Source organism: Sorghum bicolor, chromosome 2 (assembly GCF_000003195.3).
Source record: "Sorghum bicolor cultivar BTx623 chromosome 2, Sorghum_bicolor_NCBIv3, whole genome shotgun sequence".
Taxonomy (NCBI): Eukaryota; Viridiplantae; Streptophyta; class Magnoliopsida; order Poales; family Poaceae; genus Sorghum; species Sorghum bicolor.
The window spans coordinates 1207183-1224172 of NC_012871.2; the positions used below are offsets into that span (position 1 = coordinate 1207183).

A 16990-nucleotide genomic window follows, 5' to 3' on the forward strand; every position below is an offset into this window, starting at 1 on the left:
GCACATAAATAACCCACCCTGTATGTTTTTACCAATCCTGCAGCATTGTCTTCCTAAGGAGCAAGAGAGTTGGCCTATCTACTCGAAGTATTACAGGCGTTAGGTTTCAGTCAAAAATGGCGGGACTGGATTTCATCACTGCTTATGACTTCACCATCTAAGATTTTGATCAACGGCAGGCCAGGGAAAAACATCAAACATGCTCGTGGATTGAGGCAGGGACCCTCTCCAACGCATCATTGAAATGGCTGCTGAAATTAAAGGGGTTCCACCAGCCGGTTCTACCAAAGACAACAAAGCTGAGATGTTCTCTGTACGGGGATGTGGCAATATTTTCAGCACCAACAGCTAACAATCTGTCAAGATTGAGTAGAATTTTACATATCTTCAGAGAATGCTCGGGTTTGACAATAAACATGGCCAAAACAGAAATTTTCCCAAACAGGTTGGATACATCCACGATGCAAACTCTTCTTCAAAATTTTCCATGAAAGATCTGCAGCTTCCCAGGGAAATATTTGGGATTACCGCTTCACACTAGAAAATTGAGAAGAGTTGAAATTCAGCCCCTCATTGACAAGATAGGATCCCGACTACCTGGATGGCAAGGTAAATTACTATCAACGGCCAGACGAGAAACACTAAAAACCGTTCTATCCTCACAGCCAATCTATCACCTTACGCCTTTCCCTGTGCAAAAATGGTTGATCAAGAGAATAGATAAAATCAGAAGGAGTTTCTTATGGCATGGAGAAGCACCAGAAAAATGTCAAGGGAGGGCATTCCCTAATAAACTGGCCAACCACATGCCGCCCAAAAGGAAAGGGGGGCCTAGGTGTTTTAGACCTAGAGAGATTTGCAAGGGCATTAAGGTTGAGTGGCTTTGGTTCAAATGGAAGCACAAAAATAGAGCATGGAACAATCTTGACACACCATGTGACAAAACAGACGTGGAGCTATTCAACGCGTCTACTATGGTGGAAGTTGACAATGGAAAATCAACATTCTTTTGGACATCAAGCTGGGTCAGTGGTAAAGCAGCAAAAAAAATATAGCACCAAGATTATTTGCAAAGTGCAAAAGAAAAAAGATCAAAGTGGATAAGGCGTTGAATAACAACAAATGGATAGAACATTGACTACCAATTAGTGATGCCGATGAACCCAGAGAATATGTCGAGACCTTTGGGAGGCAATACATCAAATACCAATAAATAGCAAAGTCAGGGATAATTCTCGATAGCGGTGGAAAGCAAGTGGAGAATACACAACTAGTAGTGCCTACAATATGTAGTTCGTGGGGGCCTACAACAAACTAAGTTAACCCCAATCTGGAAAGCACGGGCTGAACCTAAGTGCAGGTTTTTTTGCCTGGACACTACTACATCAGAAGATTCTAACAGCAAACAATTACTGGAGAAAGTGTCGAGCCACCTCTGACAAAAGGCAACAAAGAAAATGTTTGACGGAATAATTATATATTTCTGGTGGCATATTTGGAAGGAGCATAATAGAAGAACTTTCCAACAAAAGACAAGAAGACCAAGAGAAGTAGCCAGTTTATGCAAGGATGATATCAACCAATACATGACATGGCAATGGCTCCTAGAACATCCTCGAAGTTGTTGCCATAGTTATCGTTTGCTTCCTAGAGGCTCTTTGTTGTTGTCATTTGTTAGTGGGTTGCGCTTCAGTCGATTTTTGTTTCAGTCGGGAGTAGTTTCAGGCTCATCTTGTTTTGGTGTTTCTTTCGATCCTAGCTGAAGTGCGTAGGCGAGTTGCTGTTTTTTCTTGTACTAAAACCTTTTTTGTTTCTTCCTCGTCTAATAAAAATTGTGACAAAGTTTTTGCCATCCTTTCAGAAGAAAAGAACTGCAGCATTGAGATGATGACTCATATCCCATAATTTTCATCATCAACAAATGCTCGAAACCATAGGCACTGGTTGTGGAGGAAAGCTTACAAAGGGCTCTTATTTGGGGCACAGGTCATCATCGAGGAAGCCATAAGACAGCACATCACAAACCAAGCCATGATCCTATAGCTGGTTAGGGTCAGCACATTTAACCCGAAAACTGAAACTCAAACCGAACCGAGCCGAAACCAAATCAAAGTGTCGGGTTTTTGTTTTCTCGGTTTGGCTTCAGTTTTTGCATCTGGGAGCTTCAGTTGTCTGGCCCTCTTCAGGTTCTAACTTCTGTTGTTAATGGAGGTCATGTCGGTGGGCTCGACATGATCTGGCTCCTCTCCTATACCTTAGATGCTTCACCTTAGTTGCTTGAGTGGTTCTATACACTATTTGGAAACTAAGTTAAGTTTCAACTTACTCATGTTATGTAAATTAAAGTTGTAAATCTTCCGCACTCCGATGTAAGTTAATTTTGTAACGAAGGTTGTAATGTTGTGGTAACTCCATGTTGATCATGTATGAGTTATAAAATATGGATGATTCAGGATCCTCGAGGACACCTGATAGACTATCCGACTTATATGACTCTAGTCAGACGTCTTAAGGACAATGACAGGTGCATGTGGGCCATATAATTAGGGTAGTTCTACCACACCCTCAAACTGAGCCAAAAAAAACGTTCAAACTAAGGAACAGGAGCACCATCCGTTTAAATCCCACCACCAGTCCACCGCAGCTCCCATGCTTGTTGGCCACTCAAAACCCTAACTGCGTGGGATGCAATGGCAGGGCAGCAGCGACGTCGATGGTGCGAGTGCGAGTGAGAGCGGGGTGAGGCCGTGTGGGTGAGCGGAGAGTTGCGGACACGCATGCGAGCTAAGCGCCACTGTCATGCGAGCGAGCAGCAAGCAAGGAGTAGCCGTCGAAAAAATAAAAAAGACATAACACCAGAATAATTGGAGGATGGAGAGTATGATCAAAAGAAGTATAATTGGAGGCCTTGTGCATGAGCTAACGGAGCTGCTAGCTGGAGAATTTTCTGAAGCCCAAGTGTCTTTTACTCCGCGCATTTGCAATCGAGTAGCACATGAATTGGCTTGGTAGGGTTATGTCAAGAAGACGTGGTTTATGGTCCTGGTAATCTACCAGATTCTATTCATGTATTGGTGGCCAGTGATTTATCTGCCTGACAAGGTTAATGGAATCACGTGTGGTTCCCACAAAAAAGGAATAATTGGCGGCCACCCTAGCTAACCCTAATGGCAGGTCTTCCAATGGTGATTAGATCTGGACTACGGTGCCATCGTTGGGTGGTCGTTGACCTCATCAGTGTCGTACTACATATCTGATCAAGGCTACGTGCTCCGCCCCTGTTAAAATGTCGCCAAGGGATTCATGCCAGTCAAACTTACTCAAATTTAACTAAGTTTATAACATTTCTATCTCTATAAATTTACTATGAAAATGGATTGGACGATATACCTAATAATACTCTATAAATATTATTATTGTATTTTTTATATATACTAGTGAAAGTTAACTACATTTGATTTCCTTGGAAGCGCGAACGATAGATAAAATGGGACAAAAGGAGTACTTCAAATGGCTGCACCATTTAAAACACATGGTATGAAAGTTGAATAAATTACCGTGCAACAACGGACATGTTTACTAGTGCACATTATAATAGTAACAATATCGTGTAAAAGAGTGCACTGAGTTAAACTGCGCCCCATATTTTCTTTGGCTCTGATATAATAAACAAATATATATCTTTCCCTACTACTTAATTACAAAAATTTCAGTCTGCCGCAGAAATCTTCTGCCTCCCCCCTCCATCCGCCTCGGTTCCGTGTGAAGAGAAAAACAAAATAAAATTATTTTTAAGGTTCCAATGCAAAATCTTATGTATATATAAAAATATAGGGGCCTAAGTGCAAACAACGAAAGCCGCTCCGCCTGCCTGCTCATCCTCCGCCTCCTTCTCCTCCACCGTCTCCGACCCGACCATACCTTGCTCTCCTTCTACCTCCACTTTTGTGCTCGTGCAGTCGTCGTCCCCACCACCACCACTCACAACCCGCTCACCGTCCTCTTCCACTCGCTCGCCCTCAGGCTCGGCCACGCCTGCGACGTCTACATCGCCAACACCGCCGTCTCTTCCTACTTCGCCGCCTCCGACGTCGCCTCCGCCGACCACCTCTTCGCCGAGGTCTCCGCTGACGACATCGTCATGATCACCGGTCATGCCAACGCCAGCAATCTGGAGCGGACGAGGCGCTTCTTCGACACGATGCCCGACTGCAACGTCGTTTCCTAGAACGCCATGCTGGGCGTCTACGCCAGCGCTGGGATGCTCTCCCAGGCACGGGACCTGTTCAACGCGATGCCTGGAAGGAACGCCGCCACATGGAGCTCTATGCTCACTGGGCTCGTCCTGTCGGGACGCTGTGGGGAGGAGCTCATGGTGTTCGATGACATGGTCCGAAGCGGTGCCGTGCTGAGAATGAGCCCGCACTGGTGAGTGTGGTCTCCGCGTGCACGCAACTGCTGTCCCTGGAGCACGGCACGTGGGTGCATGCATACGTCGAGTAGGAGCTGCAGGGGGCGATGAGCGTCATCCTCGCCTCGGCCATCATCGGCATGTATGGAAAATTTGGGGTATCCACAGTGCCGTTAGGGTGTTCGCCACAATGCCCGTGAGAAACGTCTATTCTTGGAACGCAATAATCGGTGGCAACATGAGATCGAGGAGCCTAGATGGTAATAGAGCTGAAATAGAAATGTTCGGTTGATATATCATATGCCTAATTGTTTGAACAGCACTCAGTAATTGCACATATAGGGAGTGGAAGTGCAAATAACTAGCAAGAAGTGCAGACTGGTGCTTGAATACTGATCAAAGGTGGCTGGAACTCAAAGAACTAAGCCATTATATATGTTCTACAAATATTTGTTTGCTCTCGTTGTAACGCACGGGCATATTTTGCTAGTATATATAAGGGAGGCCCAGTATCTTTGTGGGCTGGTGTGGCCTGCATTCTAATTTATCTGGCTTGGCTCGTACCCAGCCCAACAGCTGATTGGATTGACCACTACAACACCAATTAATTCCTCCTCCGCGCGCCGCCTCTTATATTATCTTCTACTTCTACCGGCGCATCAAAATCGCAGCAAAGAATTGGCCCTCCCTCGATCGCCTTCATCTCCTCAAGCAAGGTACGCACGGGACCTTCTCACCATTGAATATATAGATTACTACCTTTTTAATTTAAATCTGTCTAGATTCATTGCTTGCCGAGCATGGATGATAGAAGTCTCTCATCTAGGGTTCGAGCTAGGGTTTGCTAGATGTCTCATCTAGGGTTCTCGCTGCAGCTTGCTAGATGTCTCATCTAGAGCTCCCCGCTAGGCTCCTAATTAATTATTCGATATTGCCCTATAGGGGCGTCTCCAATGGTTCTCACATAGCTAATCTAGAAGGAATTCTATTGGTTATCAATGACAATTTATAAATAGTTAACTAAATGAGACATATAAATAAAAATAAATAAACAATATAGTGTTGAGTTATGTGAGAGAGGTATTTTTAGGAGATCGTGCTAGATTACTATTTATAAATCGCTAGCTATTTAGGAGTCGCTAGCTATTTGATCTCTCTCCTTGATAGCTAATGAAAGTGTTACTTTTTTATTATTTTTATACCTCATCTAGCTAGCTATTTGCAAATTATCATTAAAAATATATTTATAGCCAATAGAATTCCTCTTAGACTGGCTATTTGACTACCATTGGGCCGGGATGGCCTAATATCATACAAACAGTCATTGGTAGTTGGACTCCTGCGAACTACACTTTAATTTCCTCCAAGGAAAATTGCCGTTTGCTAGAATTCTTCCACTACGTTATTAATTACTTCCTCTATCCCAAATTACAAGTCATTCTAAGAATATTAGAGAGTCAAAGCATCTCAAGTTTGACCAAATTTATATGGTAGGATAATAAAATTTATGATATCAACTAAGCATCATTAGATTCCTTATTAATTATATTTTCATAGTATAATCTATTTGATATTATAAATCTTTATAATTTTGGTCAAATTTGATATGCTTTGACTCTTCAAGATTCATAGAATGACTTATAATTTGAGATGGATGGAGTACATATGGGTTGCATTCGCAATGTAAAGAACAATCTTCAAAAGAAGAAAATAACAGAACCAATAATCTTGTTCTTCCATTCTTTTATATTAATCCATATATGAATATATTGGCCCGTTGACCATATCATACTTCGACGTCACATTGATATCCTTGATTTCTTCGTTTGTTCTAAATTAGTAATGACAATGACTCATCCATGTTTCTGTATGTTGGCTTAGCTTAATTATTTCCTATGCTATTCACGATGCTTGCTGGGGACATCAAATTTACCCTGATAGATTGCAGTCACATTTGGAGTTATATCGCCTAGCTTGCTTGCGCCCATTATATATTTCTATTTGTTGCACCTTAATTTTATCGTTTGTGTCTATCTTTGTATATATGTATAGATTCTCACTCAAGGCAGTCGTTTGATAGGCAACGTCAAGGCAAAGATCTAGGACTAGCTAGCTAGGAGGGCATTGCCAAAGGACCCGCAGCGCTAGCGCCGCGCGCATTGGAGAGCCTGTCCTCCAATGGACAATCGCAAGCCTAACAAGGTTCAGAAAAAGGAGATCCGGGACCGCGAATGGCATCGTTGCATCCAGTACATCCAGTCCGCTCGGAAGCAGGTCGATGAAGGTCTCGCCGTTGCTGACTACGACATTAGCATGGAGTCTACCCTTCACATGATGCGCAGGCTGCAGGGGAGAGGCATGCATATCCTTATCAGGAAGGACATTGGGAAAGACTAGCATAGTGTTACAGGTTGAGTTGTCTGACACAACAATTGAAGACGTGAAACAGAAGATTCAGGACATGGAGGGAATCGTAACATGGGAGCAGCGCTATGTCTTCCGAGGCAGGCAGCTCCAGGACAGTCAAACCCTCGCAAGCTACGGCATCGAGAAAGGGTCCACCTTGTATCTGGTGGTCTGGAGCCATTTGCTGAGACGACCTGTTGGTGAACTGGATTGTTTGGCATATGTAGCGTACCTGCATGAATGCAGATCATCGTTCCCTAATTTTTGTGAATGGTACTTCTACTTATGTACCTCTTAGAAAGCTCTACCCTTTTACATACAAGCATGCATTTTGCCTCAAATGTAACATGGGACGGAGGGAGTACCATGTATTAATATAATGCGGTAATGCCCCGTGTGTGTGTGTGTGTATGTGTGTGTGTCTGTGTGAAGAAGATTGGCATCAATATTCAGTTGACAAATTTTTTTGTGGGCCTTCACGGAAACTAACTAAAGCATGTTTTGTTGTTATATATATGTCTGGCTTATATATGCAGGAACATATTTTTATTCTTTTTTGTTGTGGGTAGGATCTAGGATGTCACAAGCTATTACAGCAGTCAAAACGTAGCTAGCTAGGTTGTGATCGATGCATGTATAATTTTTCATGAATGATCAGATTCTTGTCGTAGGTTTTACTCCAAGACTGTTGGGCCTTCAGACTTGTCTTTTCTTCTTTGTATTTTTATTATTCAAACGGTTGAACCCTGCAGACCAATTTTGACACCACAGCCATGGAGTGTCATGATCATGTTTGGTGGCTTGCATTGCATGACTGTCTGGTTGCCTTGGAAAAGCTTTATCAATTACCCTCTTGCAAGTTTACGGAAACTTTGGTATGAGCTGGTATATACGTAGGCTTATGGAACTTTGGTATGAGCTGGTACCTGGTAGGTATTATGGAAGACATATTCAGCTGGCTGATGATTCAGACTAGATTACCGATCTGGAGTTTTAGTTCTAATGGCAAATATTCTGTTCAATCTTTATATGCTGTAATTAATCATCATGGTAATAAACCAGTGTTTGTTCATGCTGTGTGGAAGGAAAATCCCTCCCACTCTCCCAGAGTTCAGATTTTTCTGTGGTTGCTGTCCAAAAGAACAAACGCTTGACGGGATAATTTAGCTAAAAGAAGAGATTTTTTTTTCGAAAGGCGGCAGAAAGATTTTGCCGTATTTTTATTAGACGAGAAAAAATAAAAAGAAGTACAACATAATTACAACTCCCACTTAAAAACTCTCAACCACTGGAGGCAGCCACTCAAAACAGAAAACAAAAGACAAAATAAAGATAAAGGATAAAATAAGAGAGGGTTAAAGCTAAGCTTCCACGTTTGCACTAAAGGCTAACTGGAACTGATCTATGTCTTCCTTGCATAAACGTGCCACTTCTCTTGGTCGCAGACTTTTGTTCTCGAAGGTTCTTCTGTTTCTCTCTTTCCAAATATTCCACCAAAAATAGATCATGAGACCATCAAAATTTCTCCTATGGGGTTTGCCTATCCGTAGCCTGCATCTGCGCCAGTACCCATGGAGTGATCCATTTTCTCCCACCGTGTCAATAGTTGATAATCCGAACCAATTTTTCATCACGGCCCATACTTGTTTTGTGAAAGGGCAATCCTTGCACAAGTGCGTTGGATTTTCCGGGTCGTCTCCACATAGTTTGCACACAGGGTCATTTGGCCAATTTCTTTTTATCAAGTTATTTGCTGTTAGAATCTTCTTGTGTAGCAGTGTCCACGCGAAAAACGGCATTTTGGTTCGGCCTTGTCCTTCCATATCGGCATAATCCGTAGTTTAGTGTAAGACCCTTCGAATTGGATGCGATATGCGCTCTTGGACGTATACTCCCCATCTGCTGTCCATCTCCAAATTATGTTATCCTCTCTATTGGTATCTAGCTGAATTTGTTGTACAACTTCCCATAGTTGGACATATTCCTCAAGCTCGTCGAGTGAAAGAATTGGTGTAATATGAGAGATCCACTTGCTGTCCTGTAAAGCTTTTTGCACTGTGATATGCTTTCTCTTGGCTTTCTTAAATAAATTTGGTGCGAAGTTTTTAGGCGCCATTCCTTGTACCCATGACGAGGTCCAAAATTTGGCCGTTTTGCCATCTCCAATCATGACTATTGTCGATGCCGCAAAAAGGTCCCGATCTTGGTTGTCACATGGTAGGTCGAGTTTGTTCCATGCCCTTTCCTTTTGGCGCCATTGGAACCATAACCATCGTAGTCTGAGCGCTCGTGCAAAACGTTCTAAGTCTAAAATTCCTAGTCCACCCTTGATCTTTGGGCGGCAGGAGGTAGGCCAGTTCACTAACGCATGTCCACCATGGACTTTGTCAGGTGTCCTCCCCTCCAGAGAAAGCTTCTTCTCACTCGGTCAATCCTCTTTATGAGCCACTTGAGTTCTGGGAAGACCGTCATATGGTAAATCGGCTAAGATGAAAGCACCGTTTTAACCAAAGTCTCTCTCCCTGCTGAAGATAAAAACCGCCCCTTCCATCCAAAAAGAAGAGATTTATATCTGATAAATCTTGTGTTTTCTGTTCTGAAACAGAAACCGTTCAACATGTGCCCAGATTACTGGTGGAGTCTTTGATCGATATACTTGTATTAGCTTGGGGGTGGACTTATGAGTCGGTAGCTTCACTATTGATTGCAAAATTAAAAACATGTCTTAACAAATGTGATCAATGCTGCTGGTTTATGGTGTTTATGGAAACTGCGTATAACAATAAGTTTTGTTTTATGAATTAGATAAACACTATTCAATATAGGTTGCTGTTCTTATTAATTGCCGATTGAGTTCCTCCAAACATAGCAATCTTTCTAGACATGCATGGGGCGTCCTCGATGACGAGCTGTTGTTTAGAACCCTGATGAATAATCCACACCGATACTTCTGAGGCTACGTGACACGATTTGCAGCCGTGAAGTAGCAGCAAGCTCTCCAGGACAGGGCAGCCGGCGAGCCAGGCGTGCATATATTGAGCTCTCCGAGATGCTGACATTGGAACTGGAAAGAGTCGATCAGCTGCTTGAGAAGCGGCCAGTGGAGCAGCCGAATTCCTGCTAGGAAACTGCACTGCAGCCACTGAAGCGGGCGATGCAAAGGGTCGTGGAGGTGGGATCCTCCATTCTGTAGCAGTGAGGCATAACGAAACGGCGGCCTGGGCCAAGGTGCGCAGAGAGGATGCGGGAGATATCGCTGGCGAGGATTTCTGAACTTTTTGACTCTTCGGTTCATTCAGAAAGGAAATCTTGCCTTTTATCAGGAAAGATGATACTAGTAGTAGGATCCTCAAAAGCACTCTATATGGACAAAAGATGATGGTAGTATATCCATAGCTGAACCGCTAAAGGAAAAATTCTGCACCATTGATCTAAGAGTTGCATCAAAAGCTCCTTTTGTAGAAAAGAAAAAAAAATAGATTTTCTTCAAGAGGTATTAAAAAACATTTTGATCTATAATTTTGACTAGTTAAAAGTGATTTTTGCAAAAATAAAACACTAATAGCTCTACTCCCATCACAAGATAATTCCCAAATCCCTACTAAAAAGGTAAGTAGAATTCTGCTAATGTTTTTAAGTAGTAGTAAAATATTACCACTAGTTATAATCCTCATTAGAAGACATTTAATAGAAAAAGTTTATTAAATTTTGAATGGTAAAATATTAGGAGAAGTCTACGTTACTAGAAGTAGAAAATCCTGCTCGTTAATGTTTGGTCAGTCGCCTAAGACCCTTCCTGCAACATGTCATAGCACCATGAAAGCGTTGATAAATTGGGAGGAGAAATACCCAACTTTTGAGGCCTTATTTAGTTGGGAAAAAAATACAAGATAAACACTGTAGCACTTTCATTTGGATTTGACAAATATTATCCAATTATAAACTAGACTCAAAAGATTCGTCTCGCAAATTATAGACAAGCTGTATAATTAGCTATTTTTAATTTATATTTAATACTTCATACACGTGTCATACCAGATTCAATATGACGAGCAATCTAAAAAAAATTGCAAAACTTTTTTGAAACTAAACAAGGCTACTCAGCACGCTAGCGTGCAAGACTCGTCCAACACCTACACAACGCAAAAGGTCGGACACGCATATGACTCTGGGCTAGTCAATACCGATCGACAGAAAAAAAAAAGAAAGTCAATACCGATCGACACTGACAGCTAGCTTAGTGTTCTTATTATACATATGCATGTGCCCTCCTTGAGTATGCACTGGAGTTCTTACAAGAAAGAAACGCATACATACATAGAGCTTGCTAGCACAAATACACAAATCCAGATCAAGCTACGATGGTGTCGCTAATGGAGATTTTCATGTCTGCAATTGTAGGCGACCTAGCCACTAGATGCATAGATTTCCTGGCGAGCAAGCGCCCCAATAAGCCTCCTGTGCTGGACGACGTGGAGGATCACCTCCGCAGGGTCCTGCTCCGGGCGCAGGTCATCGTCGACGAGGCCACGGGGCGGCAGATCACGAACCAGGCCATGCTCCGGCAGCTGGACGCCATGACAGACACCGTGCACCGAGGCTACTACGCCCTCGACACCTTCAGATCCTTTCAGCAGGTTAAAAAAGAGGAACCCAGGCCCAGCAGCAATGGTCAGACAACGATCGTGAGTCACCGGCTTTCTTCCCATTTCTCCAGAGTCGATCCATGTCTCTCCAGTTTCACAAGCAGAGCTGTACATATCTCAAAAGAAATGCAGGAGGTGCTTGACACTTTGAGCACCATGATTGTTGATGCACATGAACTAGTCCTGTTCTTGGCGAACTACCACCGCATGTACCGCCAGCCTTACAGCATGCATCTCCTGCTGGGAAACTGCATGTTTGGTCGCCAGATGGAAGCACAATATGTCATCGACTTCCTTCTGCACACACAGCCTCCTGGTGGTGTCAAAGAACCAGTGGAGGTCCTTCCAATTGTCGGTCCCTCCGCAGTAGGAAAGACCACACTAGTCGCTCATGTTTGTAAGGATGAAAGAGTCCGTGACCATTTCGCAGAAACTGTGTTCTTGAGCGACCATGACTTTGCGTATGATGGGCTAGCAGCTTTCAGAAAAGGACTATCTGCAAAAAATCACACATCATCAGATCATGGGACAAGGAGAATGCTTCTTGTCGTGGAGGTAGCAGGCATAGAATTCGACGAAGATGTATGGAACAGGCTGTATTCTGCATCTAAACATTGGATGCCCATGGGTAGCAAGATCATACTCACAAGTCGGTCCGTCGAGGTCGCAAAGCTTGGAACAACACAGGCTCTAACTCTGAACCCTCTATCACATGAGGCATACTGGTACTTCTTCAGGACGCTTGCATTCGGAAGCACAGATCCGACGTCGTCACACCCAAGGTTCATCAATCTGTCCATGGAGATTGTCACGGCGCTGAACGACATGATCATGGCAAATGTCATTGCCCGTATGATGAGGGACAGCTTTGGCGTCCATTTCTGGGGCAAGTTGGCAGCGTTCGTGAGATTGCAGTTTCAGAAACATGTGTTCAGGTTCGGTGGGCATCCATATGAGCTTGTAAACCAGAACAAACCCGTGTATTTCGGGAGGATGAGGTCAGAACAGGTGGTTTGCTACCATCCGTACCGGCACTCTTCACAGGAGGAGGTTCCCAAGATCACCTTGCACGAAGTGATTAATGGAGATGCAGAGCTTCCAGCTGGGAGATTCGAAGTCCTGGCATGGAGTTCTCAGATACCACCTTACTATAGCTATATCTATGATTGTGAGATTCTGGAGCTGAAATCTACAGGCAACAAAAGGAAGCGCTCCGCGAAAAAAGGAGGCCCACCTTCGGTATGTTTGTGATTGTTAGGCTATCATATGTAGGAGTATAAAATGAGTGCATGCTTTCATAGGTATCCCAAGTTATTGGCATGGGCAAACTGTAAGGTATGTAGAATGTTTACAAGGCATACATATACCATAGTGTATTACTTACTACTCATTCCATAAGTAAACTGTAAGTAACCATTAGCAGTTCATATCATCCCAAGTTGTTGTGGGTCTGGGTTTTCAAAAGTTGCACTGTTTTCAGCCAGGAAACGGGGCAGAGCCCACTGTTCCGGTGCTACTTTAGCTTTCGGGCTCCAATAGCAAGGTCACATGGCTCCTTGACTAAACAGAGCTAAGCCATAATAGGTCTAGTTTCGGCCCAAGCCCGAAGGGCAACCTAAGGAGGATACTTTCACATTGGCACTGGACCCACTTGTCATCTACTGTGGACATTTCACAATTCAAGTAAATAATATCAATCAATTTTTCAGAAATTCTAAGGAATGTTCTTGCTCTTTGTATTTTCTGGAACTAAATCTTTCGGATAACCTTTGGGGGTTCTACATTCATCCCTCCATTTCAACTCTGATTTCGATGATTATTTTTTCACCTAAAAATTCACCTCAATTGATAATATACTTCGGGATTAACAGGAAATTATGTAAATTATATTCGATATCAAGAGACTTTTGCAGCAGAAAGGCATAAAGCATAAAATCAGCATGATCTTTTCCTAAGAAAAAGGAATATAGTTATAAAAGTGATATAGTTATTTCTATGTCATCCCAAATCGATGATCTCAACCATCAAAATTTCAAAACCTTATGATCTATCACTTGGCTACAGGGTTGGCAACATATCACCTGTAGAGTGTGGAATCTGACAAATCAAATTTTATCCACTACCTTAACATACTGTTTGGTGAAATACACATGATCACTAAACTACACTTTAAGGGTGCTAGAGAAAACTTAATGCCTACCCTTTTGTACACATATTCCAAGTTCAGTACATGTGCAACATACTAGAAGTCATGGCTATATATTGATGAAAAAGATGTGAAAAAGTTCCAACTATTGATCTGAAAGAATTTGGGCATAGGAAAGTAATCTGGTACAGAGTACGGCGACAGAAAGCTTTACCATCGGAATAGGAATTCTTTTATTCTCCCAAACCCCTGTCTTGTCAAGAACAGGATTAACAGTGCCATAGTGCAGGATAAACATACAATTTGGTTCCCATTCATCAGTTCAGTAAACTCCCTCTGTTTTCAAATACTTGGCAACTCAAACTGGACAGAATCTTGCTGAGGCACTTTCAGAGCCTTATAACTCCTTGTATCTGATCTGAGTTATACATACTGTGGTTCGTGGGTACATCTCGCTGAAAACCCCTTGAGTTGGAGGAGACATCTATACTCTATACTAACTCTGCAGGACAACAGACAAAAAATGGAGTTGGAGAATGGTTGCCACTCTGCTTGGTAGCATTATCAATTCCAAAACGTGGATAGCAAGAAGATTCTCAACCAATGCAACCAGGATTTAACATTTCTGGACCGCGATTCAGTCAGTGGGTCAGTTAAACCATGACAAAATCAGTCGGAACCAAAGCTGGGTTCTCCTGATGCAAAGCATAAATCTTATCGGTCATTCCTTCCTTGCGATAAGCTTCCACCAAGATAGAGTATGTCACAGCATCGGGATCACACTGTGTATGCTTCATGTGCCTGAAGACCCTCTCCATCTCCATAAGATCATCTGCTCTTGCACATGCACCAAGAATAGCATTGTGAAAAGATGTATTTGCAGGCACATCAAGCCTCTCAGCAAGCTTAACCATGCCCACCACCTTATGGAATTGGCCTGCTTTGCTAAACCCATTTATTAGACAGCAGAAGGTCTTTGTATCTGGCTTCATACCCTCAGAGCGCATCTGGTTAAATGTGTGCTCCATGTTTTTGGCATCACCCGCCTCGGCAAATGCCTCAATCACATTGTTGTATGTCGCGGTTGTCCATGGGAACGCAAGCTTGCGCATGTACTCCATGACTGCAGACATCTTATCATACATCCGCTTCTTCCCATAGGCACCAATCAGGATGTTCAGTGTGCGAGTCTCTGGTTCGATCCCGTAGCTTCGGAATTTCTCATACCATTTTTCCATCAATTCAACCTGGCCCTTGTTTCCAAACAGGCTTAAGATAATGTTCATGGTCCAGACATCCGGTTTGCAGGCTGTGCTGTCGAGCATATCAGAGAGCACCTTCTCCATGTCATCCAACCGTCCAGCTTTTCCATAGCCACTGAGGACAATATTCTGCGTGACCGTGTTGGGCGCTATAGAGCGCTCAGCCATGTCTTTGTACATAACATCGATGAGGTCAAACCTTGTGGCATCAACACAGGCCTTGATGATGGTGCTGTAGGTGTAGACATCAGGCTGGCACAACGGTGAGCCCTTCATGTCATTGAGGAGCTGGAGCGCATCATCCAGTAGACCGCTGCGGCAGTAGGCCCCAATTAAGGCGGTGTAAAGCCCAGGGGTGGGCTGGCATCCTTGTTGCAACATCTCGTCGAAGAGTTGGTGCGCTCGGGCAGGCTGCCCTGAGCGGCCGAGCAGCACAATGAGCTTCATGAAGGTGCCCTCTTTGGGATGGTAGAACGGTTGTTCCTTGAGCATCTCAAACACCTGCCAGCACCAGTTAGCTATCAGTCAGTAACAACATTTGCCACGATTTCCATTTCCTCAAACAAACAATTGAACAATTGAATCTAACTAGCAATTTAGGGGAATTATGAACTTTTGGAGACGATGAGCAATGCAAGAAGGGAAATCAAATGTAACAGGTGGTGGTGTTTACCTGAAGCGCCTCTTGCCAATTCTTGGATGTGACACGGTCGGCGAGGGCTTCGGTGACGGTGCATGCCCACGCCTTGGCTTCCGCGCGGGCGTCCAGCCGCTTCTTGACGTTCTTGAGGGGAGTCCTCGGCGTCCCAGAACCGGGGGCAACGGCAATTCCCGGGAACTCGCCGGCCTTCCAATGTCGCTTCCCCTGTGGCAGCGCGGGGGCGGGGCGGCCGCCGTCGTCCGTCCCGGGGAACTCCCCGGCCTTGGAATGCCGCTTCCCCTGCGCGGGGAGCCGTCCGCCGCCACCCCCATCGGCAGTAGCGGTCCCCGGGAACTCTCCCGCCTTCCAGTGCCGCTTCCGCTCCGGGAGCTGGGTCCGGGACGACGACTCCGAGGGGCGGCGCTTCTCCTGCGCCGGGGCGGGGCGGCGCCTCTCCTGCGACGGGGCAACGCGGCCGCCGTGCCGCCCCGCGGACGACGGCGCCCCCGGGCCACGCTGGAGAAGAAGACGCGGCGGCGGCGCTCGGGAGTTGGAGAAGAGAGCGGAACCCGTGCAGGGGGAGGCGGTGTAGGCCGGCGGACTCATGAGGAGTGGCGTGGATTTACCAGGGAGAAGGGGAGGAGGGCGCGCGGAGAGGAATGGTGGCTTAGCAGGCCGCGCGCAGGCGAGGGGAATGCACGGGGGCTCGCCGCCGCACCACGCGCGCCATGGAGAGGGTTGCGCGGTTGGGGAATCCGAGCTCGGGTTGGACCTCCGCCGCAGTGCCGGCCGCTCTGTGCTCGCCGAGGATGGAGAGGAGGGGATAAGATTCAGGGGGGGGGCTGTGCCTGTGATGAGAGTGTCCCTCTGGCTTTTGGGACCACAAGTCAGTAACTTCAAGGGATGAATTTGCGACAGTGACCTCGTTTTGGCCAACACGCCAACTTTGGCTACCTAAATTAAGGGGCTTTTTAGTCCCCGTAAAATACAAAATGCAACTATTTTAAAATGATGAAATACAAAATAGAAAAATTTTTATGGTTATATTCACTTCCATCCAAAATGCAGAATCTATTGTCCTCGTGAGAGCTTTTTGAGGCTTTATTATTATTATTTTGCTTCTTGAGGTCAAAATATAAAATGCAGAATAACTATCTTTTTGTCAAAAATTTTGCATGGTGTTTAATTTCATTGCAAAATGATAAAACAAAACCCAAAACTTTTTTAGAATAGAAGGGAACTAAACACCCCATAAATGAAATACCATAAATTTTGGCTTGGCTACCTTGTTTGGGTCAATTGTATTACTACCCTTGTTTTCAACTCTAATCGCATGTTTGTTTCTGTTTTTTTAACTTTGCATATCTATCTTTGTGTTTTTTTATATGAAGCTTAGTGTTAAGTAAAAGCTGAAAAAACACAAAATGCCTTTAGTAAGAATGACCCAATGGCAATAGGACTTCTTCCATTCCAATTTCC

At 44.2% G+C, this 16990-nt stretch overlaps 3 protein-coding genes and 1 pseudogene across 3 annotated transcripts; 3 read left to right on the forward strand and 1 right to left on the reverse strand.

Moving 5' to 3' along the window:
• LOC110432318 lies at nt 602–4831 on the forward strand (annotated as a pseudogene).
• LOC8084259 (polyubiquitin) lies at nt 6590–9464 on the forward strand. The gene is made up of 4 exons (XM_002459212.2): nt 6590–6767; nt 6850–7013; nt 9209–9292; nt 9423–9464. Exons 1-4 carry the CDS (start codon nt 6590–6592, stop codon nt 9462–9464), a joined length of 468 nt encoding a protein of 155 aa, XP_002459257.2.
• On the forward strand, nt 11090–12714 carry LOC8084260 (putative disease resistance protein RGA1). The gene has a single exon (XM_002459213.2). It carries the CDS (start codon nt 11179–11181, stop codon nt 12712–12714), a length of 1536 nt encoding a protein of 511 aa, XP_002459258.2. The 5' UTR covers nt 11090–11178.
• Nucleotides 13562–16360, reverse strand: LOC8084261 (pentatricopeptide repeat-containing protein At3g06430, chloroplastic). The gene is made up of 2 exons (XM_002461305.2): nt 15545–16360; nt 13562–15372 (listed from the first exon to the last, which is right to left on the reverse strand). Exons 1-2 carry the CDS (start codon nt 16115–16117, stop codon nt 14263–14265), a joined length of 1683 nt encoding a protein of 560 aa, XP_002461350.1. The 5' UTR covers nt 16118–16360; the 3' UTR covers nt 13562–14262.

What these genes read in the sequence shown, in the direction of transcription:
- LOC8084259 (XM_002459212.2), top strand. Translation starts at nt 6,590, where the DNA reads ATGGACAATCGCAAGCCTAACAAGGTTCAGAAAAAGGAGATCCGGGAC. An exon ending in GCGCAGGCTGCAGGGGAGAG is followed by an intron (nt 6,768 to 6,849) that starts GCATGCATATCC and finishes CAACAATTGAAG; the next exon opens with ACGTGAAACAGAAGATTCAG. An exon ending in GCCATTTGCTGAGACGACCT is followed by an intron (nt 7,014 to 9,208) that starts GTTGGTGAACTG and finishes GGACTTTGTCAG; the next exon opens with GTGTCCTCCCCTCCAGAGAA.
- LOC8084261 (XM_002461305.2), bottom strand. Translation starts at nt 16,117, where the DNA reads ATGAGTCCGCCGGCCTACACCGCCTCCCCCTGCACGGGTTCCGCTCTC. An exon ending in ATTGGCAAGAGGCGCTTCAG is followed by an intron (nt 15,373 to 15,544) that starts GTAAACACCACC and finishes TGGTGCTGGCAG; the next exon opens with GTGTTTGAGATGCTCAAGGA.
- LOC8084260 (XM_002459213.2), top strand. Translation starts at nt 11,179, where the DNA reads ATGGTGTCGCTAATGGAGATTTTCATGTCTGCAATTGTAGGCGACCTA.